The sequence below is a fragment of the Vicugna pacos genome, chromosome 36, assembly GCF_048564905.1.
Source record: "Vicugna pacos chromosome 36, VicPac4, whole genome shotgun sequence".
In the NCBI taxonomy this organism is placed as follows: domain Eukaryota; kingdom Metazoa; phylum Chordata; class Mammalia; order Artiodactyla; family Camelidae; genus Vicugna; species Vicugna pacos.
In genome coordinates this window covers 588127-613877 of record NC_133022.1, presented here as the reverse complement: position 1 = coordinate 613877, position 25751 = coordinate 588127, and the positions used below count along the sequence as shown (strand labels likewise).

Below are 25751 nucleotides of genomic sequence, written 5' to 3'. Positions count from 1 at the left end.
TACAGGAGGGGTATGTACTAAATCTATAGAATTCAGTTCCACTGGTTGTGTTTTGACTTATCAAATTAATACGTTCTCTCTCTTTTTTTTTTTTAAATTGAACTGTAGTTGATTTATAGTGTTGTGTTAGTTTCTGGTGCACAGCATAGTGATTCAGTTATACATATATTCCTTTTCATTATAAGTTATTACAAGGTATTAAATATAGTCCTCTGTGCTATACAGTAGGACCTTGTTGTTTATTTATTTTATATAGAATAATGTGTATCTGCTAATTCCAAACTCCCAATTTACCCCTCCCCCCACCCCTTTCCCCTTTGGTAACCAGATGACTGAATAGAGAAGTTGTGGTATGTATGTATATACAATGGAATACTACGCAGCCATGAAAAAGAATAATGCCATTTGCAGCAATGGATGGACCTGGAGATGGTCATACCAAGTCAGACAGAGAAGGACAAATTTCATATGAGATCACTTATGTGTGGAATCTGTAAGAATGATACACATGAGCTTATTTGCAAAATGGAAACAGACTCACAGGTATAGAAAACAAACTTATGTTAATATGCCTTCTAATGTGTCTACCTTCTCTGCAAAGTGGGGCATGGTGGCCTGCCCAGGGAGCCCACAGCCCCTCCAGCTGGGTTTCCTGTCTGCCAGGGCACAGGCCCTGCTGAGAGCTGAGACCCTCAGAGCCACCACAGTGAGGGACAGTGAGCCCAAAGCCCACCGACCATAGCTGCCCCAGCCTCTGATGAATTTCCCTCTAAGGGCTGGCAACACAAGCCGGGCGCCTTAGGCTCAAAGGAAGCTTATATTTTCCGTAAAGACATTAGGAAATACTAACAGATCACCCAGAGCCTTTTACAAAAAATTGTATTCAGAAAAGTGACATCTTTCCTCCCTGTTTGTACTTAAACCAAAAGAGTGGCCTCAACCGAAGGCGGACTGGAGAGGGAAGAGCCCTTGGGAGCGTCCACCTGAGCGTTCATGGGGGCTGGTCTTGGGGGTCATGGAGAGGCCGGGGGATGGGAAACACACAGAGGGCAGGGGTCAACCTGCCCTGGCCCCGCAAGACCCCACCCACTGGGGCCCCGAGTCCCCAGTGGTCAGGTAGGACTTGCACCAAAGTGCTTGCCGGAGAGAGTCTCACCCAGCAGTACCTGCGCGCGGGGAGCCTGCTCGTGGTCTGAGTCTAGGATGCAGCTCCCTTGTGTGAATTCCAATTGTCGGGTCACCAAGAGAGAATGACTGCATGGTTTAGGGTTAAATGGATCCCAGCGGGAGGGTGACATCTAATGTGTACACTCCTGACAGGGCAGCTCAGGGGGGAGAACCCAGTTTCGGGGTCCATCCGGCAGCCTCAGCGTGAATGTTCAGCCAGGTGCATGGTGCGAGCCTCTGCCCCCACGCCCCTCTCACAGCCTTTCCGTGGGGCTGGCCCAGGCGGGAACTGTCATCCTCCTAAGGGATGAGCCCTGGGTCACGGTGGTCGAAGCAGATTCCGAGACGGGCCTCAAATCTGGGTCTTGGTGAAACCAACTCTGCTTGTCCTCTGGGGGAACCTCTCCAACCTGCTGTGATGTCACGGCTTGTCACCTTGGCAACGAGAACGATGGAGAAGGCCAACCCCCTCTGGGCCTCGGGGCCACTTTGTCTCCTCAAGTCCACGTGTACAGTTTAAGGGGGAAATTCAGATTATTGTATTCGCTAGGACTTGGTATTTTCGGTAATAAGTCCTCAGCGAATTTCTGTTGAGGACATAAATGGCTTATTTAAACGTTTACTCGCAAGACCCATTAACTTATTTTTTACAAAGACAATATCTGATTGTTCACATTTTATTTGAAAGGAACGTAATTAGTCCCTCATCCCTCAGCCTCCAGCCCTAGGATCTGGCCACACATTATTCCAGCGATGCTGATGATTTTAACGTCTAGCGTTTCCTCTTCAGCTAAACCTTCAGCAGCTTTCCATTCCAGAAATAGACCTGGGACTCTGAAGGAAGCTAAATGGTAACGTAACGGAATCTGCCCATTTTACAGGTAAGAAGATCAAGGCCCAGAGAAACCTGTTAGCCCCAGGTCTCAGGCAGATCAGCAGGGGGGGACAGCGCCATGATCACAGTTCCCTCGAGGCCAGGACTTCGATTTTTACAACTCGTTCTAATTCTGACCACTCTCTCCGTCCGCTCCTGTCTGCTGTTGGTAACCCGAGCGGTCCCGAATGTACTTCAGAGCATTGAAGTAGACTTTAAAAACGGTGAGGATAGTAAGTTCATGTTATGTGTATTTTACCGAAGAGCAAAATGAAATAAAATTTGAAATTTAAAAAGAATCCTCCAAGAGCTGCCTGCTGGATTTTCCTTTCTGAGTCTTTTTTTTTTTTTCAAGTCAGAACGTTGGAATAAGACGAGATAAATTCTCCGCTGTTGACTGAACGTCCACCCCTCGGTCCAAGGATGGCTTTTCCAGGGGTCGGGCTAAATGAGTCGTGTCTTGAAAGAGGTTAGCTTCCCCTGACCTGCTCAGAAGGTTCTTATGTCTTAGGAAGTTAGGAAGGTGTCTCTGAGGACACCTGCCACCTTTCTGAGTAAATCCAGCCTCCTTCAACTCTCTGTCTCGACATCTTTCACTTCACATCGTCTAAGATGAGAACCAAGTGTCATCTGGTGATGCGTCGCACAGAGAAGCATTCGTGCCCAGGGGGCCAAGGCAACCTGCCCCCTGCGACAGCCACAACCCTGCAGATGCTCAGGGTCCCCCAACACGGGCACCCCACGTTCCGTACCAACGCGTGAAAAGACAGCCCGAAAGCTCTCATGCGACCCACCTCATGAGAAAAACAGTCTTCAAACCAAGACTTCAGACCTTATTTTGAGGACAAAGCACAAAGAAGCAATTGCTGCTCCAGGTTTAAAAAAATATAAAAACCAAGGAGGGAGGGTCTAGCTCAGTGCACGAGGTCCTGGGTTCCATCCCCCAGCACCGCCATTAAAATAAACAAATGAATAAACCTGATTACCTCCCCCGCCACCAAAAAGAAATAAATAACATTAAAAAAAATCAGAAAAAAAAAATTCCCAAGCTTTCAAGAGGCTTCCCCAGATTTCCAGAGCGCGGGGGTTTCGGGCCAGGCGCCCTTTGTGGGGGATGAGGGCTTGGAAGGCTGGAAGGCGCAGTGTGCGCCCAGCGGCCCAAGCTTCCCCCGACCCCCGCGGGGACGGCAGGTGGCCCTGCCCCCGGCGGCGTGCGGGGGGCGTCCCCGTCCCCGCCGCCCGCTTACCTGGGTACAGCGTGCCCGGGAGGCCCATGCTCTGCAGGTAGTTGTGGCAACGCTCTTTATGCTCCTCCAAAGAGCTCCGCTGCTTGTAGCTTCGGCCACAGTATCCACACTTGTGCGGCTTGCCGACTGCGGGAGACACAAGTGCGTTTAGGAGCCCCGTTAAGGGTCGGCGTCACGGGTCACGGGCAAGGCACGCCATACAGTGACCACTAAAAAGTCCGCAAAGTGCAGCATAACAGAACTAACTCTGCTCTTGATTGCTCAAAGCATGAAGGACTCGGTCAGAATTACTGAATTTAAAAATGTCAGTACCCAGGGGGCCCCCGATTGTACCAGGAACTGCCGTGATCCTTGTGTCATCTTACTGTGCCCACTGTCCGACTCGGTCGCTCTGTACGTGGGGGAAGCAAACGCGGGGTTTGTCCCCGGGGTGCTGGGCAACAGGGCAGAGACGCCAGGACCGCCCCCGCCTCGGCCGGATGCATGGGTCCCCCCCAGAGTCGGACTCCCATCCTGGGCCAGGTCTGGCGTGACACTGGTGCCGGATCTAAGGCACCCAAGGTGACTTCAACTCCAAGGCGTTCAGGTCTTTCTCCAAGAAACCCTCGGTGGACAAACACACTTTAAGGACATGAGCATTTGGCTTCCAAAATGTGTTTTTCTTTTCCTATCTTGGAAACACTCTGTTTTTTTTTTTTTTTTTGCTCCCCAAAGAACTTCAGGATGGCGTGGCTTCTGGATCAGCGCTGTCCAACAGAACGTACCCTGTGGATGGCCGTGTCCTCTCCCGGCACCATCCAAGACGCCAAGATGTGGCCGCCAGCCAGCCGTGGCTGCCGTGCCTTCCAAGGACGGCTGGTGTCCCTGAGAACTGAAGTTTACATTCCCGTTCGTTTTAATTGATTAAAATGTAAAATTAAACACCACATCTGGTAGTGGCCACGGTACTGAGCGGTGCCAGGACAGGGTTTTAAAGCACCTTCCGTTTCTTATAAGACACACATTTCCATCCAAAACCAGCATCTTTTACTTCCTTCTCCTATTGTTAGATGTCACATGTTTGAGAGCGTTATGTAAAAATCAATGCCCCCCAAATGGGGAACGTTTGGTAAAACAGATTAGCCAAAGCTTGTTTGGTTAAATAGCTTCCTTAGGTGGACAGAAGCTCCGGTTTAAGCCGACTAAGACAAAACCCCAAATCTGGAACATTTAAGAGAAGGAAAAACGGATTTTTCTTTATCTGGAGAAAGCACTTCATCCCAAATGTCAGAGAAACAACATTGAAATAAACAATGTTGCCTAAAATTGTACAATTTTTTGAGTGCGGCCTTTGGACACTAACTGACTGTTAACTAACCCACTCAACGTCCTTTCCTAGAAAGGCTGTAACTTTAGCAAATTCCTGTACACGTGGCCTGGTGTCTAAAGGCACATTTTTTTTTTCCTGATTATGTGATTGATTTCAACTCTGGAACGTAAGACGTTCACTGGAAGCAACTGAACTGCAGTAACCAAAGTATATCCACTCTTCTGCAGGAAAGAAAGTCTTTAGCTAAGCTTGCAACTCCACCCTCCCAGGCCACCCAGGCCCCTCTTGTTACGGGCGTGGGGATCTCAGGCCACCACCGGTCGCTGGGGGAAAAGCGGCCCGGCTGGTTGTGGTTTGTAGCGGAACAGGGGTGCGGCCAGTGCACCACGGAACAGAATACGACCCCGTCTGGCTCTGCAGACAAAGGCTGGAGTCCCCACTTCGTTCTAGAGGAAGCATCGTGTAGTGTGCCAGTGGTCCACTCAGACGGCAGGCTCGCCAGCAGCCCTGGAGCCACAGTTATCAGCTCATCCGTGGATGCATGATAGAAGTAAACTGTCCGAGGCCGACCGCTGCTTCGTGTGACGGCTCCAGACACTGGCCACACCCGGGGCCGGCCTGCCCGGATGACGTGAGGGAGCCAGGATGGCCCACAGCACTGCCTTAGATGCTTCCAGTGTCATGGCAGGACAGCGAAGGGGGAGGCATCGCGTTAAGGGGGGAGGACTGATACTCAGGAGAGATTCCTGTTGCAAAGCGGGGTAAACCCAGATGTCATCGGATTTTCTCCCAAAGGTGGGGGGGGCGTGCTTCCTGCCAGCTCCAGTGTGGAGTTACCGTCCCCTGCGAAGGTGTGGATGTGACTCCGTGTGAGTGGTCCGTGTGACAGTCTAGTCCCAGGATCGCCCGCTAGGCTCCACACACAGACCACGTGACTGTCACATCTGTGGCCTCTCTGAACCTGTCTGTCACTTAGCTCTCTGCACCCCCTCACCTCTGGCAGGACAGCAGGCATGCTCCTCCCTGCCCACACGTGCACATTTGCAAATTGTCCCCCTTTGGGGGGGCCGCAAAGCCCCCGATGACCCCCTGCAGGCGCCACGCGCGGGAGGAACATCTCGTTTTCATGATGCTCATTAACTGCCTGCCACACACTGTCTAGCACTGACGTGTCACTGCCATGTTGCACCGTCACCTCCAGGCTCACTCACAGAATTCCACGTCCGTCTGGAACTTTCCCAAAAGCCAGCTTTAGAAACTCACCTGTGGGCACGGACTCAGGCCCCTCTTTCTAGCGGACGTCTCCCCGGATGCCTCCCGCCCAAGACCGGCTGTCCCCTCCCCGTGCTCCCGCTGTCCCCTCTGACGCGTGTGCGCGTCGTGGTGCCCGAAAGCTCCATGGGGAGCTCGGTCAACGTGACAAGGAAGTGGAGCCCGGGGAGGGGCCCCCAAACCCCAGCACTGATGACTCTCATCATGTTTGGGGGACAAACCTTCCCCAAGGACCCGCCACCCCCTGCCCCCAGGGCTGCCCGAAGGCGGTGACGTCAGATATCCCTGGGGTGTGTGTGTGCGTGTGTGTGTGTGTGGGTGAGGGGAGGTGACATGATCGCATCTGCTCAGCGGTGGCTTTGTGCTCACAGGCTGGGGTGCTTTGAAAATTGTGGGGCCTTCCTGTGACCTCACTGAGGCTCTGATTTTTCCAGATGCGTTTCCTAAAATCTGGTAACAGCCCCCGCCGCTGGCCTCTCCTGCTGAAGTCCCCCCGGCCTCCGGTGTGACAATGAGACTCAGGCCCAGGTGGGGCGGGCCCTCAGGTACCAGGCGGCCCCCAGCCCTCGTCTCCGTCACCTCTGCGGCGAAAATGACCCCGGTGATGACTCCGTGTGAAAGCACTGCGGGTGGCTTGATGCTGGACGTCCAGGGCTGTGTTTGGGAACCGTGGGGGCCTGGGCCGCAAAAGCGGAGCCGGGAAAAAAGCCTTTGCAAGGGAAATCCACTCACCTGACAAGGACGAGGCCTCTTCTCTGAGGTGAGACTCACGCGTGTGCACGTGCACGTGTGTGTGAGTGTGAGCTCCCCCCCACCTGTTTCCTCTGTTTACCCGGGAGGTCGGGGGACCGGGGACGGGCAGCCAGTGCTGTGCTGTGGGGGGCTGCGTCCTGGACCAGGCTGGGCGATGCTGGGTGGCGGCCGCGCCCCGAGGACCTACCGGAGTGCGTCCTCAGGTGGCCGGTGAGGGCGTCCCGCCGGCGACACGCATAGTTGCACAGGTGGCACTTGAAGGGCTTCTCCCCGGAGTGGAGTTTGATGTGCCGGAGAAGGTTGCCTTTCTGGGTGAAGGAGGCCCCGCACTGGTTGCACTGGAAAGGCCGCTCTCCTGGGGGGGGGGGGACGGGAGGGACAGCCGGTGAGGACAGAGCTCGGCGCGGGGAGGACGCTGCTTCCCACGGGCCCGGTGACTTCCACCAGCCGCGGGTTTGATGGGACACGCGGCTTTCAGACTCAACCTGCCAGCAGCTCCTTAACGCTTCACTGGTTGGGTCAATTTGATCTGAAAATCTAATTTTTTTCCCCCCTAAATCAGAATAGCACATCACAATGCAAATTCAAACTCATTTAAATAAAGTGACTGCTACGTTTTGTGATGAAGAAGCACTCTTCCTGATCAGCAGTTTTGGAATAAACCAATATCCAATTCTGCGTGTTGTGGCATTTGGTGGGGTTTTTTTTAATGCGGCTTTTTTCAAAGGGTCTTTAAAATATGCCACTGAAGCATCGAAATAAAAAGGGAACTCATTAAAAATGCATTTCAGGATCAGAAGTTCATTTCAGCGTTACATTCTTATATTTAAATGAAAGCCACTTCATTATAGCAGTTATAATAAGTTCAATTCATTTACATTTTCCCTGTTTTTTCCCTTTCAATTTCTCCTCCATTACCTGTCTGTCCCTACGCGGGCGAACAGGAAAGAGACACAGAGGGAGAGAGAGCGAATGAAACGAGAAGCTGAGGGGCCGGGAGGCTCTGCATCGTCCAAAGAAATGTCCCTCACCTCCCCAGGAAGGTGCGTTTAAACCCCAGCTGCATGGACATGCCTGGCTTTTTGCTTCATTCGGGGTCCCCCCAGACCTTTAAGGTCTCATGGGTCCCCCTATAGCCACTGAGGACAGTTGCATTTTCAGAATGCATTTCTAAGAGATGCGAATTACTGGTTCAGAGTCCTCACAGGGGTGACGCCGCTGGAGTGGGGACCAAAAAAATAAAAAATAAAAAAAAAATAAAAAATATAAAAGGCCCCAAAAAGCAAAAAGACCCAAACCACTGGAATCTCGGGTCCCCAAACCCTGCACGGTGACAAAGTGGTAAATGTGTGTCTGCCAACAGGAAAGGATGCTGCAAAGGAGTCAGCTCTTGGAATCTACGTCGGTGAGTGTTTCTGTTAACTCTCACTGAAGACAGGGGTACGTTGGTCCTCAGTCAGTCAACACCTAAGCCCTTTCAAAACCAAATGTATTTTTTTTTTCTTTTTAGAAGAAGAGCTGTCTGCAGGACCACACTGTGTGGTGTTGAGATTCCATGAAAAGGCATTTCCCTAGGACAGTTTCTCCTTTGGGGGGTGGGGGGGGAAGAATGTGTTAAAATGTATATTTAGCCATTTCCCCAATTAACGTATACGATTTTGGGGAACAAGACAGAACCCATCCAAAGCAATTTAAGCAGAGGGATACTGGTACTATTAAAACAGGTGCCAGGTTAAATTTTAACAGTCTGTTTTGGTGCCTGAATTTCATGTTTAGCCTCATTTTTACTTTCTAGCGGGCTGGGGAGCTGAGTCACGGGAAAATTGATGGATCCTCCAACCACTCACTCTGGGAGGGGAGGCCTGGGGCGTTGGGAGACCCCATGCCATGAAAATGCTGATGCTAAGCATGGGGGACACTCCTGGTGGCCAGCGTGGCGTGGCGTGACCCGCACGCACCGTCGAGGGCTCCCTCCGTGCTGGGCGCCTGGCTTAATGGCTGCAGGGACAACCTGCAGTGCAGCTGGGGTCTGTGCAGGACAGAGAGTCAGCGGGGACAGCAAGGACAGGGCGTGACAGCCGGGTGCCCCTTCTGCAGAACAGGGCGGGAAGGACAGACAGAGGGGACCGTCTCTTCGAGAGTGAAATCTGTCTTCTGATTTGAGTCAGTCTGTAACTGGTGCCTTGCCTGGCAAGCTTTCCTGGAAATCTGTTTCTGATTGCCTGTGCTGGCCTGAATCCCTACACGAGGCTCGGGGACTCCTGAAGGGAGCCTTCCCCGAAGTGACAAACCCCCTCGGGGGTTTCCCTTTGCAGGTGTGAGCAGGAAAAGGGAGCCGGGCCCTGGAGCCTGAGGGCAGAACGCGGCCCCGTCTGTCTGTCGTGCTCTCGTTGGCCAGCCGCCTCCCTCCTGCAGGTGGCCAGCTTGCTCACGGCAGCCAAGTTACATCCAGTTTCTCCAAGGCTGTATTCCGTTTTATTTACGTGGGATGAGGACTTCCATGGCATGAATTCAAAATTCAGTTTTTCACCCCAGGGACCCTACACAGAGCTGCCAAGTGGCGGGGACTCTCTGTAAGGATGGTTCAGCTCCTGCAAATAACTTCACGGGGTCAAAAAAGACAGTCATCATGGGACTTCTGGGCGTGTATGAGAAGAAGGTGAATTGAACAAAGTACACGGAACTGCAAGAATTCGCTTGGGTCTAACGCAGCCACGCCTCGGAGCAGCATTCCAGTCCGATGCTGTGTTTATAAATCATGGTGACTGCGCCCTGTCGCCTTATAGATGGGGACCGAGGGGGCTCCGGGCAGCCCAGACTAACCATAATCCGGACACTTTCCTTGGCGTTTATTGTTAAAACTCAGATCATTTAGGAAATTAAGTTTGGATCTCCGCCTGGCAGGGATTCCCCTGCCCTGCAAGCTGCTTCCTACGTCTCTGGCCTCTGGTTCTCCCACTAACCCCAAGAGGCTGGGGGGCAGGAGTTACGATTATGCTTGGGTTTCAAAAAAATTGAAACTGAGCCGCCAGCCTGGGGAAGTGAAATGGTGGCACCAACGGACCCTCACGGAGCTGGCGACATGGGACACCGCCCCGGCATCCGGGAAGGACACCCGGGGACCGGCAGGTGCAGGTCCCGGCTTCGGGGGGGAAGTAAGGTGGCCCCTAAGCTCCCAGACGAAGAGCCCCCTGAAGTCACGCTGTGCACGGTCCGTTACCCAAGCGCGTGCCCCGCCGCCCACGGATGCTCCGAGCCTGTGCACCCCGGCATCCTCTGGGGTTGCATCAGAGTCTGCGTTTCTTGAAGACTTGAAGCTTTGAGAAGTGCTGCTCTGGGGGTGCTTTTAGGCCTAGAGGGGCCAGGGCAGAGTCGCTGATGAGCAAAGCATGCGCTTCTCGTGTCTTCCACTCAGATGCCAGGAAAACGGAAAGCTTTCTAGCACGTCTGTTTATTCAAACCAAGTTTGGCCAAGATATTTCTACACTCTGACTCCGTAATTACATGAGGGGAAAAACACTGGGACGAGAATTTAGAGGTTCTCTGTTTCAGGTTTTTTTTTTTAACCCAGAAATCAAGGCAAGAACCATAAACCTGTTGTGTATGTCCGTGTTTCTGGGATTTACTGGCCTGTCCTTGCCGCTTAGCTGCCACCTGGGGAGGAGAAGGCGGCAAGCAGCGAATGCTTCTCTGCATATCTGAACTTGGCAGGTTAATTAAATGCAATTCTTCTTCTTTTTTTTTTTTGTTTAATCCAGGCAGGCAGTCATTATATTCTGGCCATTTCGTATGCCAGGATTTCATTCATTGATCAAATATTTATTTAAGAGAATTTTCACTGTACAGCCAGGCTTTACGTGAATTAGCAGGAAAGTAATTCATTTGTGAAGGCTATTCCTCCGTCAGGAGTGTATTAGCGTGGCTCCCGGTGTATTCTGTTAAGTGTCCATCACCGGGAAACCCACCTTCACCCTAATTTCCACCTCATTACAAAGGGGGGGTGGGTGGGGGGAGCCTGACCACGCACGTGGGGCTGGACGTGACGGGGCTACTTCACCGGGTAATTGGAGGGTTAAGGGGCACGTTAGGGAAAGTCAGGCTTGCTTGGCTGTAGAGCTTAAATTTTTATTGAAAATGAATGTTTTTTGAAAATAAATGTATTTTACAGGTTTTCCAGCTGCACGACAGCCAGCAGGTTGTCGTCTGGGGGAACCTCCTGATTCAAATTAAAAAATGATCTGCATTTCTGGACAAACCGGTATTTGGGCTCAATGGATTTTCTGAATTCCTGCTTCATTTCCTGATAATCAGAAACCTGTCTATCCCCACATAAGACTTGTACGAAGCTGTGATTTTCAAGTCTTCCTCCTCACGTCCCTGGGGCATCTTTTAAAGTTTGTTTTGCCTCTAAAGTCTGCTTTTTAATCTGGTTTTTTTTTTTTTTGCCCTTCTCTTGTGGAGAACAGTGGTAGACACCGGCTTTGTGCTGACCTGCAATGCCATCCCGTAGGCAGCAATGTATCAGGGCGTGTTTTATGTCCAAGCTCTCAGTGACCACTGGACTTGGCGAATTGATTGTGTTTTGCCCCCTTTAAAAGTTTTAGGGCAGAAGGGCAACGTTTCTGTTCAACTCAAAAGACACCTCGTGCAGGCAGTTAAAGGTAAGAGGCGAGAAGGTGACCTGTTGATACTGTATTTTGAACTCTCCAGTGCCATCAGGGATGACCTGACAGTCCCGGTGGAAGAGAACGTGACAGGCCAGCCACCAGGACTGCACACTGGGGGACGAGGAGGGGACAGAACCAAGACCCTGGCTATATCCAGCCCCCAATGTGAGAACCTCTCAGGAGCCTGGGCGCAGCCATCAGACACAAGGCTCTCTCCCTTGTTTGTTTTTGGACACAGAATACTGTATTCTCTGATACGTGCAAAACCTCCATCACATCATCTACTAGACGGGGGCTTTGGGTGTTAAGTTCTTTACCAATCTGAGGTGAAAAGCGATGGCAAGCAAGCAGTCTCGTTGGAAGTCTCGCCCGCTGCAGGATAAGCCGTCGGAGAAACTGAGCACTTCCTGAAAGACTGAATTTTGTGGCCATTCCTTCATTCAACTCGTGCTTCTAAAACTCAAGCCGTGTTCATTTGCATCCCTCCCCAAAATGCATGTTTGACCCATGACTGCTCAGTGGAAAAGTCTGAGGAGTAGATTTCAGCATGTCAGTCTCCTCCCGTTTCATCTGGTTTTGTTTTCTTAAGGGTGAGCCATTTGGCACATGTGGGGTGACAGCGTCCCTGCCGCTGTCCAGCGGGTTTAACCTCACGGCCCTCGACAGAACTCGCGTGAGGCTGTTACCTTTTCTGTTCTGTTTTATGGCTTTAACTTTGTAGGATTGAATTGATTTTTTTTTTGTTCTGATCAAATTGAAGTAAGTATTTGTTTTTGTCACCTCAAAGCAGCACGTGGACACAGAAGGGAAAAGTGGGCTGAAGTAGCCAGTCTTGGCCCCCAGGCCGCCTCCCTGGCCTGCCAGATTGGTGACTCCCAGCTCCCCAAACAGAACCAGGAGCGAAACATTAAACAGAACTGGCTGCCAGAAAGCCTCATCAAATTTAAAAAACTCGACCACCGTCCAGTTCGCAGTACAATTTTATGGGATGGAGATCATATTAAAATAATGGAAAACAGAAACAAAAAAAAAAAAGAAAAAGAAAAAAGAAAAAAAGAAAAAGACCCAAGAAATCAACAACCCAGGTGTCTTTTTGGGTATGGTGCCAGGGAGGGTGGATTTCAGGTTCGGATTGCTCATGTAGGATAAGAAAGCTACGCCTCGCTCTGACTGGGAGCCACTGCTATGCTGCCAGTCAGTTGGCAACAGGATCAGAACACTTTGCTGAAAAGAGCATTTCCTCTGCTACACCCCACGGACCTCTCCAGGCCGCCAACGGAGGGTCTACGCCAGGCCTTACCCGTGTGGCTTCTCTTGTGGACCATGAGAACATTGGGGCCGATGCAAATTATCCCACAGACATCACACTTTAGTTTGCCGTTCGGAAGTCGAATGCCTCCGGCTCCTGACAAAGCTTTGTGGCCTTGGGCACTGTGGGAGCCATTCATTTTCTCTCCCGAGGCATCAAGCATTCGTAAATCCTCTGCACACTCTTCACCATTCATTTCACAGGCACGCCCATTCTCTTCATCACTCTGAGTCTCTACTTTAACATTACCGGCTGAAAGAGACAACACAGGGTGCCGCTCAGTGTCATCGCAGGAACAAGGCAAAACAGCACAACAGCAAAAAGAACGACCCAGTGGAAGCAGAGGGCTTCTAAACGTACAGCAGGGGTGACCGTGCAACCTGTGAGACCGTGGCCCCGAGCTCCGGGCGTAGCGACCCACCGGGAGATGTCATGGGTTCGGGACCACTCGCCTGTCCTTTCCAAAGGGCTGAATGGCAGAGTGTGAAAATGCACAAAAAGCCGTTTTATCAATTCTCGCTTTCAAGTTGGGGGACCTCTGAACACGTTCAGGTCACCGGGTGCACAGGGACAACCTTGTAGCACCTCCGGAGTGGCCTGAGGCCAAGTTCTGTGAGCCAAAAGCACCACTCCCATCAACAGGTGAGGACTGATCACATGACTCATGACTTCTCAGTGGAAACGTCTGAGGAGTGGATTTCAGCGTATCAGTCCCTTCCCGTTTCGTTCGGTTCTGTTTTCTTAAGGGTGAGCCATTTGGCCCATATGGGGTGACAGCGTCCCGGAGGTGTGTGTGACCTTGTTTGGCAAAAATCCCTAGAAAGTGCTTATCAAGCCTGAAAAAAACCTCACTTTCCACTGCTACCTTTTCTGTTTGTTTGTTTCATGGATTGATAAACGTAGGGACACAACCCAGTGAACACATACTCAGATTTCTGACCACGGATTCCTGAAAGAGTTCTGTTCTTTCGTTTCTTTGATGCACCATCATTCTCCATCCCTTTTATCACATAATGATAATAAGCCATGTGTCCTAAAGCAGACCCATGATTTCTTAGGTTTTCTTCCAGCTCCTGAAGGGTTGACGGGGATGGTTTGTGAACGTAAGAGGTCTCGGCTAGCTTTTCAACAAGAAAGACCTGTGCACGTGTGGGGCGAAGGGTTCCTCCCACCGAGTATAGTAACCACCGTCCACCCTGCTCTGTTTCCCCAGCGTCACAGTCAGGGTCATGATTCACGCCATGCACGTATTTTTCTTGGTAAAGGAAACAAGACATTTGATTTGCATTCTTCTGAAACGCTGATGCATGGCTGAATCCAACGCTGGTTGGGATAACCTGCAGTCACGCTGAAAGCCGTCATTTCCATCAGAGTCAGTAAGATTAGTAAGAGGAAGTAGGTACACTCTGCCAAGTAAAGTAACCAACGGGACCGACAGGAACCACGGTGACAAAACCTTCGCCCAACGTTGTGAATCATGGGGCTCTCCGAGCGTGGTCCCCGGGCACCACCACCAGCATCTCCCGAGATCCTGCCCAAGGAGCAGACTCGTGGGTCCACCCCAGACCCACTGAACCGGAAACCCCAGGGGTGGGCCCCGCCCTGGTGTTGCCACGAACCCCCCAGAGGATTCCAACGGACACTCAGATGGGAGGGAACCTGTGTTAGTAACTCCCCCCCAGGTTCATTTCACTCAACACATGCCTCATGCTGGGGAAGTCCAGAGCCCAGACTCTGAAGCCACAGTTTCTGGCTTGGAATCTCAGCTCCTCTCTCTCTCTCTTTTTTTTTTTTTATTTTGGCAGAGGGTGTAGAGGATGGGTAATTAGGTCTATATTTTAATTTATTTTAAGGGCAGTGCTGGGGATGGAACCCAGGACCTCATGTACGCAAGGCACGGGCTCTGCCCCTGAGCTACACCCTCCTCCCAGCTCCACTCGTCATAAGCTCTGGGATCTTGGGTAAGCCTCGTAGCTTCTTTATACCTCGGTTTCCTCATCTGTAAAAACGATGGGGTAACTGTCAGCCGTGGTCCAGTGGGGGCACTGAGAGGACACAGTGGGTGAAGAGATGCCGAGTGAGCTTACAACACTGACCAGCATGGCACGTGACGTCACGTTTCCACAGAAGGGGCGTCCGCCTCACCCCAGGAATGGCCACCGCACTGTAATATTGAACCCCGTAATATTTAACAACAGCCCTATAAGCAAGGCACTGCTACCGCATTTCACAGCTGGAGGAGCTCCCGCACAGAGACGTCGAGCAACTTGCCTGGGGTCACACAGCTGGCAAGCGGCGGAGCTGGGAGCGGCTCCCGCGCCCGCGTTCCCATCTGCTCTCCCACCCAGGATTCCCCCGAGCTCTCTGGAGAGAAGACTTGCAGACAAATGCGTGAACGGAACCATTGAGCTGGACCACAGCCCTCACTGTGGGCAAGAAGATTCCAGAACTGCAGGGCCACCTGTTCCCGTGCGATCCCTGCATCCCGGCAGACTGTCCTGAGACGTCCAAGATTCCCAGGAGCGGCCTGCATCTCAGCGGCCGCCTGCTGACCTCCCCCGGCCTCCAGAGACAAGGCACCGAGTCCTGCAGACACGGCGGAGAAGGGAGACCAGACAGCCAAGGATGCCCCCGGCCTCGGTCTGAGCTCTGAGCTCTCCGGACTCGCGTTCTCTGCCACGTGCTGGTTAGCTTCTCAGGTGGAGGCTAATTCTACACCTAAAAGACCTCTGCACCCCTTAGCCCGGGACTACGTTTAATCAGTCCATCGGCTGGCTTTTAAAGATGAGATGGGGCCTTCGCAGGGCCCAGTGGAGTGAGTTACTGGAGCCCAGACGCGGGGCTGCAGCTGGGGGACGGGGCCCAGGCAGGTGGACGAGCGCCCGGACAGCCCCCTCGGGATGGTCCTCCGCTCGGCTCCGCACAGAGCCGGCCCCTGCTTTCCCCCAAACGCACATCTGCACAGGCTCACCTGCCAGGGGCCCCCGCTGGCCCTGCCTTATTCAGACAGACAGGTGTTCTGTGACCCTTCGGGGCGCCCTGTGGCCTGTGTCGTTGGGGACGGCGTGGCGCCTTCCGGGGGAGGAGCAGGGAGCAGGCAGCAGGGACGCAGCGGCGGGCTTTCAGTGCTGACATCTCCCACGCTGGCAGAGGAGGGGACGGGTGTCAGGAGGGAAGGGGACGAGGACAGAGACAGCCAAGGGCAGGACAGAAGTCGCCTTAAACATCCCAGGGGCCCTCCAGCCAGAAGATTGACACCCGTCACTCATCTGACCAGCGGTTCTTGAAGGCATGTCTTTGCCATTAACCATGCCAGGCGACATCTTCTCCGAGAAAACTGTATTAATAGAACCAAAAAGAGGCTAGGAGATGGAAAGGCGTGGGGGGAGCTGGTTGTAAATTGCAGGAACAGGCAAGGTTCGAAGAATAAAGTTGAGGATGCTGTGATGTTCTAGGTTTCCGAGAAAAAGTGTGCCGACCGACCCCCAGAGCGTGGCCCCCCAGATCAAGGGACCATACATAAGAGGGGCTGGACCAAGGGCTCCTTACAAGAGACGCCACGCCAGGGCACGATGGGGCAGCTCTGTGGCAGGTGAGAGAGGGGACAGGACGCCTGCGGGGGTTACAGGTGAGGAGCATGTGGCTGCGGGCATTTCCGCTGCAAGCACGTGCGAGTTTTCCCTCCATGTGGGGAGAGATGTGTCCATCTCCATGGACAGATGCAAACTAGGCCCTGATTCTGCCCATCAGGGAGGGTGTCTGCAAAAACGGGGTCTCTCATCCGACGAGCAGGAGCAAACGGGCCACGGGCTTATAATTTTGGAGATGACAGACATCCGGGCGTAAAACTACCCTAACATGAGGCAGACACAGTCCAGGCCTCAAAAGGTGAACTTCACAGACACACGAGCCAGGTCCACCTGCGTTGAAGTGCACGCATTGGACACGTGAGCTCGGGACAGGGGTCTCTTGGCTTCACTTATGTCCGCGTGAAAATGGCTTTGAGGGTTTTAGGGGACGGAGAGCTAGGGCAGCGGTGTGGTCCAAGAAAAGAGGGCGGAAGATGCCATCTGGGGGCCTGGGTTAGTGGACAACCGGGTCTCCTGCACTGGCCAGGCAGGACGCCTCCTCGAAGACAGGCGAGCATGGCCCAGGCGGGTCAGCGGGAAGGAAGGACATCAAAGGGACACAGAAGCCGGTCCCCGGGGACGTCGAGGGGACGGGACGTGCGGGACTCAGAGAAACACGCCTCGCGCTAAGAGGGGTGAGACCCCGAGCATCTCGAGCAAGCAGGCTCCAGGAGGGAGGGAGGAGGTGGGGTGAAGGAGGGGTGGCCTCCACAAGGCGGTGGCTTCATCCAAGCCTGGCTGGCAGGCTCCCCTGCAGGCAGCTTGTCACTCAAGGAGCCGCAGAAGGGACGGGCGCTCGTGTGCAGAGGGCTGGCCCTTGTCCCTGCGTGTGACTTGTGTGGATCTGGGTGCCGGGGGTACCCATGATTTTGAGGCACACAAGCTGCAGAAGTCAGGCACCAGCGGCTGCCCGGACCAGGGAAGGGGGAGAGGGGACGGATGCCCGAGGCGACGCGGGGGACTTATTTGAGCTGCCCGTCCCTGGCACTGTCGTAAGCAGACGCCCGGGGGCCCAGCCAAAGGGACAGGCTGGCTTCTGACTCCCCTCGCTGAGAAGGCCACGTGACCAGGCCTTCAGTCTCCTCCCTTCAGACCCGCCCCGGGGGTGTGTGTCAGTTTCAGGAATGAGTCAGTCCCCCTCAACTTGGGTCCACCCCACGGCGGCTGTCCCCATGGGAAGTGGCCAGGGCTGATGTCAGCCTCCTCCCAATTCCCAGACCCCTCCCTCCGCCCCATCTCCTTGGACCCCAAGCTGCTTAGCGTCTGTGAAATGTTACACTTTCCTGAGTCGAAGGGTCATGCTTTTAAATCTTTTATAACTTCATCCCCCACCGCTTAGAAAAATGTCCGGCTCGGTAAGGTGCCGAATCGAACCGATGAAACATAGAACACGGATCGGAGACCTCTGGACCACCCTGGCTCGCGTCTAACCCGGCAGCTCTCCCTCTGACTACCGAGAGCTGACGGACAGGGCCCCGTGTCACTATTTAATCACGTGAAGACTGGGTGTCTTCAAACCCTGAGCCGAAGCCACGTTCCTTCACAGAAGCAATTCAGAATTAGGAAAAACTAAAGTCTCGCCGGCGTATGTTTCAGAGGCCGCGTTCACAGCGATGGTGTTAGTAACAGGACGGTCTTCAGGGCACCCTCCCCGCCCCCGGCCCCGGAACCTCAGCACATGGGCAAGTTTGGCACGGAAGATTCTGCAGAATCCGGGTGATTCTGGGTCAGCGGGGCCAGAGGCCCAGATTTGCCGCCAAGCATCGCGTGCAGTCACGAACGATTAAAACGTTTTAACGCAAAGGGCAGCCCCCGCCTTACAAATGGATGGTGTCTCCCCTTCATTCTCTTTTTCCTTTTAGAATGTTTCTTTATACTTAATTGCTCAGGTAAATATTTGGAACTCAGACTGCATTTTCCCATTGAAAAGACATTCCCCAACTGGCTCTGCAGTACGAGTTGAGGCCATGTGAACCTGGACTGCTCAATATTTTCAACGGCAAAACAAGAAACAGAAATATTCCGGCCACCGGCCACCACCCAGCAACACATTGAATGCAACAACAATATTTAAGGTGTAGCCTGAATGAGGATAACAGAATGAAGCTTTCAGGTGAAGACATGTTTCTGCGCTGCCTCTAACGGATTTAGGAAGACTTTTAAGCATTTTTAAGGCTCATAAAACCATTTATTCTAACTTATGAAATGTAGCGTTCTTTCTCCTTGCAGAGATGCATGATTAGAAATACGTTTATCCTCTTGAAGGATGGCCGTTCCGACCAGCGTGAGGTGGCACCTCGCTGCAGTTTTGATCGGCATTTCTCTGACAATTAGCGACACTGAGCATTTTCTCATGTGCCTGTTGCCCATTTGTATGTCTTCACTGGAGAATTGCTTGCTTAGGTCTTCTGCCCATTTTTGGACTGAGTTTTTGTTTTTGTTTTTTCTTATTAAGCTGTGTGAGCTGTTTATATATTATGGAAATCCCGCCCTTGTCAGTTTCTTCTTTTGCAAATCTTTTCTTCATCTTTTAAAAATATTTTTTTCCTATTCATTGAAGAACTGCTAGCTTGGGAAGGGATAAACTGGGAATTTACAGCTTGCAGACATTAACTGCTATGCATCAAACAGACCAACCAGGTCCTCCCGCAAAGCACAGGGACCTCTAGTCAACACCCTGTAGTAACCTGTAATGAAAAAGAATATAAAAATATATGTATGTGCACGTATGACGGGGACATGACGCTGGGCACCAGAAACTGACACAGCACTGCCAACTGATGATACTTCAGTAAAAAAAAAAAATAAAAGATACGTTTGGCTGCTGAAAAAAAATGTTTACCCTTCTTTGACGTTTTAAGCTTTTAAGTGGAGTGAAATCGGGGGGGGGGGTAGCGAAAAGAGGTGGCCAGTTTGTGTTATCAATTTTCAAGTAGTAAGAAAAAGAGATGAGGGGTCAGGAGGGTAATTCTCCACCGTGACCTCTAGGTGGTGATGTTGGCCCCAGAACAGCTGGGTTGCTGTTTGGGGGCGGGAGGTGGGGGGTGTGGGAATGCGGAGGGGGAGGGTTACAATTCGGGTACTCGGGAGGGGATGGAGAAGGAGACAAAGGGGTGCTTATACACTGTGAACCCAACTGTGTAATATAGAGACAGGCAGTGAATCAAAACATGGTCACCTGCAACGCCTCCAGACCCTGTATCTCTGTCCACGCCGTAAAGTGGGGTCTGAGGTTTTCACCAGAGGGTCAGCTTTGATGGTGCCAGATGCCCGAGCCTTCCTCAGACTTAATGCAAACGCGTCTTGGAAGGTATCACCTTGCTCTTTTATTATTATTATTATGTTTGGAGCGGGGAGGTAATTAGGTTTCTTTATGTATTTTTTTAAATTAATTTTTTGCTTGTTTTTTTAAGTGGAGGGGCTGGGGATGGAACCCAGGACCTCGTGCATGCTAAGCACGCGCTCTGCCCCTGAGCAACACCCGCCCCACTCTGGTATTAGCTTACTCTCAAGCGCACTTGACTTTTTCTCATTTCTGCAACGTGACTGTCCGTCTCGAAATTGAGATTATTTCTCTGCCCTGGTACCCTGGTGTTTTAAGTCACCGTATAGGCACACTCGCACATATACAGAGACACACGCACATTTATACAGACTTACGCATACGTCTCACAGTAAACATGAAGCTGTTGTTTTTCAGCGAACTCACAGAGACATGAGGAAGAGAAAGATCTCTGCAACTTTTACAGACTGGAAAAGCAGCCAATCGAGGTTATGAGAAAACGAGACGGCTCAGGCTGACAGTGCAAAACCTTGCAGGTACCAAAGAGTTTCTGATCACCGGGATGTCACAGACCTGTCTTAACTGTTACTGACATCTTTTAGGACAGTGTGTACTGTGAACGGTATTAACACGCACCATGTGCTTTCTCACGCTGCCTTATGATAATGCAAAATTCCCTGATGCAGAGTCTGGAGTCCTAAAGGGGGCAACCCGCTTGCATTGCTTTAAGCACCCGGCTCCCTGCACCTTTTAGAAAAAGCACTCCTCACTCCTTCAAATACTCCTTTAGGGATGTTGCCCAAATGTATTTATCGCCCTCTCTCAAACCTAAAAAGGCAAAATGAAAGCAACATCTGCTTTTGGTCCGACAGCTCAGATCAGGAAGGTCCCACCGGCCGCTGCTCGGGGGGCGGGGACCACGGGCTAACGGCCGCGAAGCCCTGCGATGTGTCCCTTCTCACTTCTGAAATGAGCACTGAAGAGCCACAGGGGGAGGGTGTGTCTCTGCCTCCCACCCTACAAGCATGTAAAACGCATCTTGAAAGCACGTCGTGTTGCTTAAGGGTGTCAGGAAGTCCGGCCCTCAGCACCGCACTCCATCCACAAAAAAGCAGAGAATCAGAACATTAAGAACAAGACGGTTTAACAGCATTTGCAGAGCAATAATTCTGTTAATACTATTGTCACTTCTGCCCTCACTGTTACCACCCTGCCACCACAAAAGGCATGCTTTCTACACCCATCATTTTTTTTTTTAATTGAAGGACCATCAGTTACAATGTGTCAACTTCTGGTGCACAGTGTCATGTCCCCGTCATGCACATACACACATACATTTGTTTATACATTCTTTTTCATTAGAGGTTATTACAACATACTGAGCAGTGTTCCCCTTGCTTTTAACAGTCTAAAACCTTGTGTACGTACCTCCTTGTGTTGTCATGCTCCTGACGGTAGACGTTTTAGTGAACAGCATGGTCGATATTTAATTTATCTCATTTTTTTAATCAACTATGAAGGCGGGTGATGGAAAAGCATGCATTCACAATATTTACAGGATGGACACGAGTATGAGATGAATACACACGACCGTTTTCCAGAAGCAAAGTGTATACTTACGAGAGAAAGAACTGGGAATTATCACACAAAAATCCCCAAAGCCGTCAGCCGCATAGGCAGCTGCAATAAAGAAGGAAAAGAGAAAACTGGGCTGTAGCAGCGTCTGAGAGGGGGAGCGAGAGTTTAAAAGAAAGCATTATTATTATTATTTGAAAGGAATGTGTTATTACTCAGGAACAGGGCTGGACTTCCCGGAGGGCCGCGCCCACGGCATTAAATCACGCAGATGGCGAGCCCCCTCTGGTGTACTGGGGGTCTTGGGACCGCCAACCCGGAACATTCTAGAACTCTGGGACACCCGCCAGCCAACCTGGGACAGGTGGGCCCCAGATCCCAGCATCACACCTGAGCTTCTCCCGGGAGGCACCTGCCTTTTCAAAAGCTGTGTGAACCGTCACAGGCTGTCCGCACAGCCGGGGTTCCCCAAGGAGCTTTTTCTTAGAAGGTGTTTGCAGAAAATTTAGAAAACGTTCAAGCCACGTATTGAGTGGGGGAACCATGAGTGTCTCCGTCCCCCTCAAAACGAAATACCGATTTCCGCGGGTCGTCTTTATCAGCTGCCCCCTTAAATGCAATCATCACCTCAGATCTCCAAGTTTCTGCTCCGTTTTGTAGGTCAGAGCTTTCCCGCGTGTGCCTGTGTCCTGAGACTTAACAGATCTGCACACACGCACGCGCACGCGCACACACATGCCGTCTTCCCTGCAGAAGTGACTCCCCAGCGACTGAGTTACGTGCACAGAGTAGCTGCTCAATTAAACGCGTTGTATGACCCACTGTATTAAGAGTTTCCTGCAGGACACAGACCTACTCAGATTTGCTTAAAACCAGTCTTTTCCAAACTTCTCTGGCCAAAGATCCTCCCCCGCCATTTTTTTTTTAACCGTGAAGAATTTATCAAAATATTAGGATAATGGGGAAGCATAGTCTGGGCTACACTTCCAAAGCTATTCCCTGAAGAACCTCGATTATTTGGTAACAAAACCTTGTTCTGTGATCATCCAAATGACACCGCCGCTACCCCGTGTCCCGTCCACAGAGCCGTCGCCCGGGGCCCCCCTGGGTGCACCTGCGGTCCAGGTGATGCTGACTTCACAGCGACCTTTGCACTGAGCTGCAGCCTTTTGTATCGACTTCTGGCATCTCGGTCGCTCTGGGTCATGGGGGCGCCAAGCCATCGCAGACAAGGAGGGGGAGGCGAAGGGAGGCGCTGACCTTTTCAAAATCACGGCCATCACAACACATGGCAGAATATAAAATTCCCCAGTTAGGTGACGGAACAGCCCCACTTCCCTGGGACACCACTGAGATCCCTGACAGGGGAGTCGGGCAACCTCCAAGGAGCCCCTCCGCGACGGGCCGTGCGTGCTGGTGACAGGGAGCAACGCAGGGAGGCGTGCCGGTCACTGGTCCACCGTCGGACGAGTGAAGGAGCGACGGGGCGAGACCTGAACACCGTTCATCTCAAAGCTGCGTTAGGGGGGAGGGTGGAGCGCGTGCTTAGCGTGCACGAGGCCCTGGGTTCAATCCCCAGCCCCTCCGTTAAAAAAAAACCCAAAACCTAACTACCTCTCCCACCTAAAAATAAAACAAATGAGTAAAATACACATTTAAAAAATAAACAAAAGGTGCCTTTCTCGAAAGCGTTCAAGTGCAGAGGTCTTGGGGGGCCAAGTCACAGCCCTGAACACACAGAGTTCAGTCGGAACTCCTTCCCTTCCCCCCACTACTGTTTGATATAAATAGCATTACAGGGCATCCTTAGACGCTGAATGCGAATTGTTAATTTTGTTTTTCCAAGAGAATCAGTTGTTTGGTTTGGGAGACTTGGAATTAAATGGAAAGTGGTTGCCCTCAAGAGTTGACGCTGTTAAAATTACAAAGAGCTTAAATAAAAAACACAAGACAAAGCTGTAACCATCAGGTCCCGGCACCTCCCTGGGGAAAAGGCGAACTGAGCCAGTCTCTCTCGCTGGTGCTCCCTCCGTGCACTGCAGAAGGATGCGAGGAGCCGCCCCATCCTGTCGTGTCCGCCCAGTCCCTCCCCATCCTGCCTCACTCTGTCTCGTCAGCCTGGCACCTGCTGGGAGGCAATCATTGGCCTGGGGTTTTGCAAACATCAGGGACTCGGGGAGCACTCTCCGTAAACCCCCTGCAGCCCTCGCCACGGTCCTGCGAGGGTGGCCACATCTAGGTCACCCGCCACGCGCTCTCCCGGAGCGGCTGGCCCCAGTGCCCTGGCCCGGGCGGCGCCCGCGCGCCTGCTGAGCCCTCGAATCGGCCGCACTGCCCCTCTGCTCGCTCACGTGGGGCGGGGAGCCCTGGCCGGGCCGGGCCTGATGCGCCCCGCACCACAGCCCGGCTTACAAGTCCAGATCTTGTGCCGAAGCATTTGTTGTTCTCAAAATGGGAGAGAGGAGGTCTGTCCCACGTTCAAGATGCTGGCGATCGCGGTGGAAATCTGGTGGCGATCACACGCAGATCTGAATCTGGGAGAAGGCAGAAAGGCGCTCTGACTTCCCCACGCACTCGTCAAGGCGGGTGAGCCCAGCGGTCACGGGCAGATCGCTAGCCTCCCGTTAGGCTGTGAGGGTCCATCCGCCGGGACCCTTGGAACGCCTGCAGGGGTAGCACTGCAGGGACTGGCGCCCTCCCCCGTCACGGCCCCAGCGAGAGGGTCCCCAGGTGAGAAGGCGGCAAAGGAGAGGTCCAGGTCCAGACCCCTGGACCTTGCTAGGGGTGGGGGGTGCTGGTCCTTAAGGCGCCTGCTGTGCTGGGGGAGCTCCCAGCTTTGTCCGAGGAGAGCGCGAACGCCTCCTGATCGCTCGCACCAGGAGCGGGTGTCCTTCCAGACTCACAGAAGGGGGAGCTGCAGCCTGAGCCCCAGACACGGAGCCCCGGGGTGTGGGGTGACTCTTGAGCTGGACCGGTTACACCCCGATTCCCACTCGGCCAGCCCCTTCCCTGGGACTCCAGGGGCCCCGGCGTCCGAGCCGGCCCGGGGTCCTGCACGGCCCCGGCACCACGGGGCACCGCTGGGTGCTCGTGAGGAAGGAGGCCGTGACGCACCGGTGTCCCCGACTGCGGGGATGTGCTGGACTCCAACCCGCCCCGCGTCCTTCCTTCCCTCCGCGTCGTGCCCGGTTCTGGGCCGGCTGTGTCTGCAGCCCAGCTCTGGGCTCAGATGAAGAGGCTCCAGGCACTGGCTCCTCTCTCCCCACTTCCTCTGCTCCTGCACAGGAGACGGGGCTCACCCCAGGGTCATCGAATCGGCCAGCTCCTTACTGTGACCTCGGAAGACAGCCACCGTTCTGGAACATTTTCAGAAATCCACGTGCATTAAAGCAGGGCTTGGAAGGGGTAAGGCCGAAAGAATCTGATTTCCTCTGGGTGCAGCTCCCAGGGCGCCCGGTCAAGCCAGTAACAGGGAGTCACTCTCGCCAGTGCTCCGGCCAGCGGACAGCGGCCACCGGCACTCGGGTGTGCGCATCCCAGCACACGTGGCCTGCGCGTGCACGCGCTTGTGCTCTGACACGCCCCCTGGATGCCTCTGCCTCGGGCCCATGGCATCCCAGCCGTCTCTGAACCTGGACCCTCATCAGCCTCCGGGAGGGAGGGGCAGCCGTGCCCTCAGACGCAGGGCTCCCCTCCAACGCCCAAACACCCTGGTGGGTCCTCGCCTGCCTCCGGGGAGAGGGGCCGAGTGACCTTTTCAAGGCCTTCACCCACCCGCACAGGGGTCTCAGGCTGACCGCCAGGAGGAGGGACAAGCTGGGTGGCTTCAGGTGGAATGGAACAAAATGGCCCAAGTCAACTTCGCTTTACTTCAAATTACAGCTGTCAGGTCTGTGGTCCAGAGCAGGCAACACACACGGGACTGAACGGGGGCCCTGACGGGCAGACGATGGGGATGAGCCAAACTCCATCCTCCGTCTCAATACAGCCCAGCTGGGCACCCGTCCTGTTCTGTCTGTGTTTCATCAACACACTTTTAATTGTGCACAGCGAACATGGACAAGCTCTGAATGATAAATCTCTAACTTAGAAGGGGGGGGCACTGAAAAGCAAAGACTCTCCTTCTGAAGAGGAAGACGGCAGACTCGCAAAGGATGCTCTGTTCAGGGGACAGCCTCATAAGTCACGGCGTGGACGCCCTCAGGAACCTTCCCTTCACCACCTGCTTAGACACAGCCCACCACTGCTCGGGGGAAGTATCTGCACGTGAAAACAGATTTAGGGATGTGTTCTGAATCTTACACCCTTCCTGCCTTTTCCTTTAATTTTTTGAAGAAAAATTTCTTTTGGGGGAGGGGGTGGGTAAAAACAGCATTTACCTATTCAAAGAGAGCCAGTCTACGGAAACACCAAGAAGAAGGGTCTAAAACTGACCCCCAGCTTCTACAATTTAAAGAAAACCAGGAAAAGGAGAAAATGGGAAAAAAAAATTTAAAAAAACCAGAGCAAGAAAACCGAGTTCTCTGAAAAGAGAGAAGAAAAGGACATTTTCAGGCAACACACAGGGTCTGAAGGAAACCGAGGTGCTGGAGACGTAATGAGAAGCCACGAAGGTCTTATCATGAACCAGGGGACGTGGAGACCCCGTGAGGGCCTGGGGACAGGT

General features: G+C 52.8%; 1 protein-coding gene across 5 annotated transcripts in view; it reads right to left on the bottom strand.

The window, feature by feature from the left end:
* Positions 1–25751, bottom strand: part of IKZF1 (IKAROS family zinc finger 1) — an 85248-nt gene that overhangs the window by 10848 nt on the left and 48649 nt on the right. For 4 of the 5 annotated variants that reach the window (XM_072955505.1, XM_072955506.1, XM_072955507.1 and 1 more), the window contains exons 4-6: positions 12590–12850; positions 6810–6977; positions 3289–3414 (exon numbers count right to left, since the gene is read on the bottom strand). In XM_072955505.1, coding sequence (XP_072811606.1) covers positions 3289–3414; positions 6810–6977; positions 12590–12850 — 555 coding nt within the window. The remainder of the gene's footprint in view (positions 1–3288; positions 3415–6809; positions 6978–12589; positions 12851–25751) is intronic. The other variant, XM_072955508.1, reaches the window with a different exon arrangement.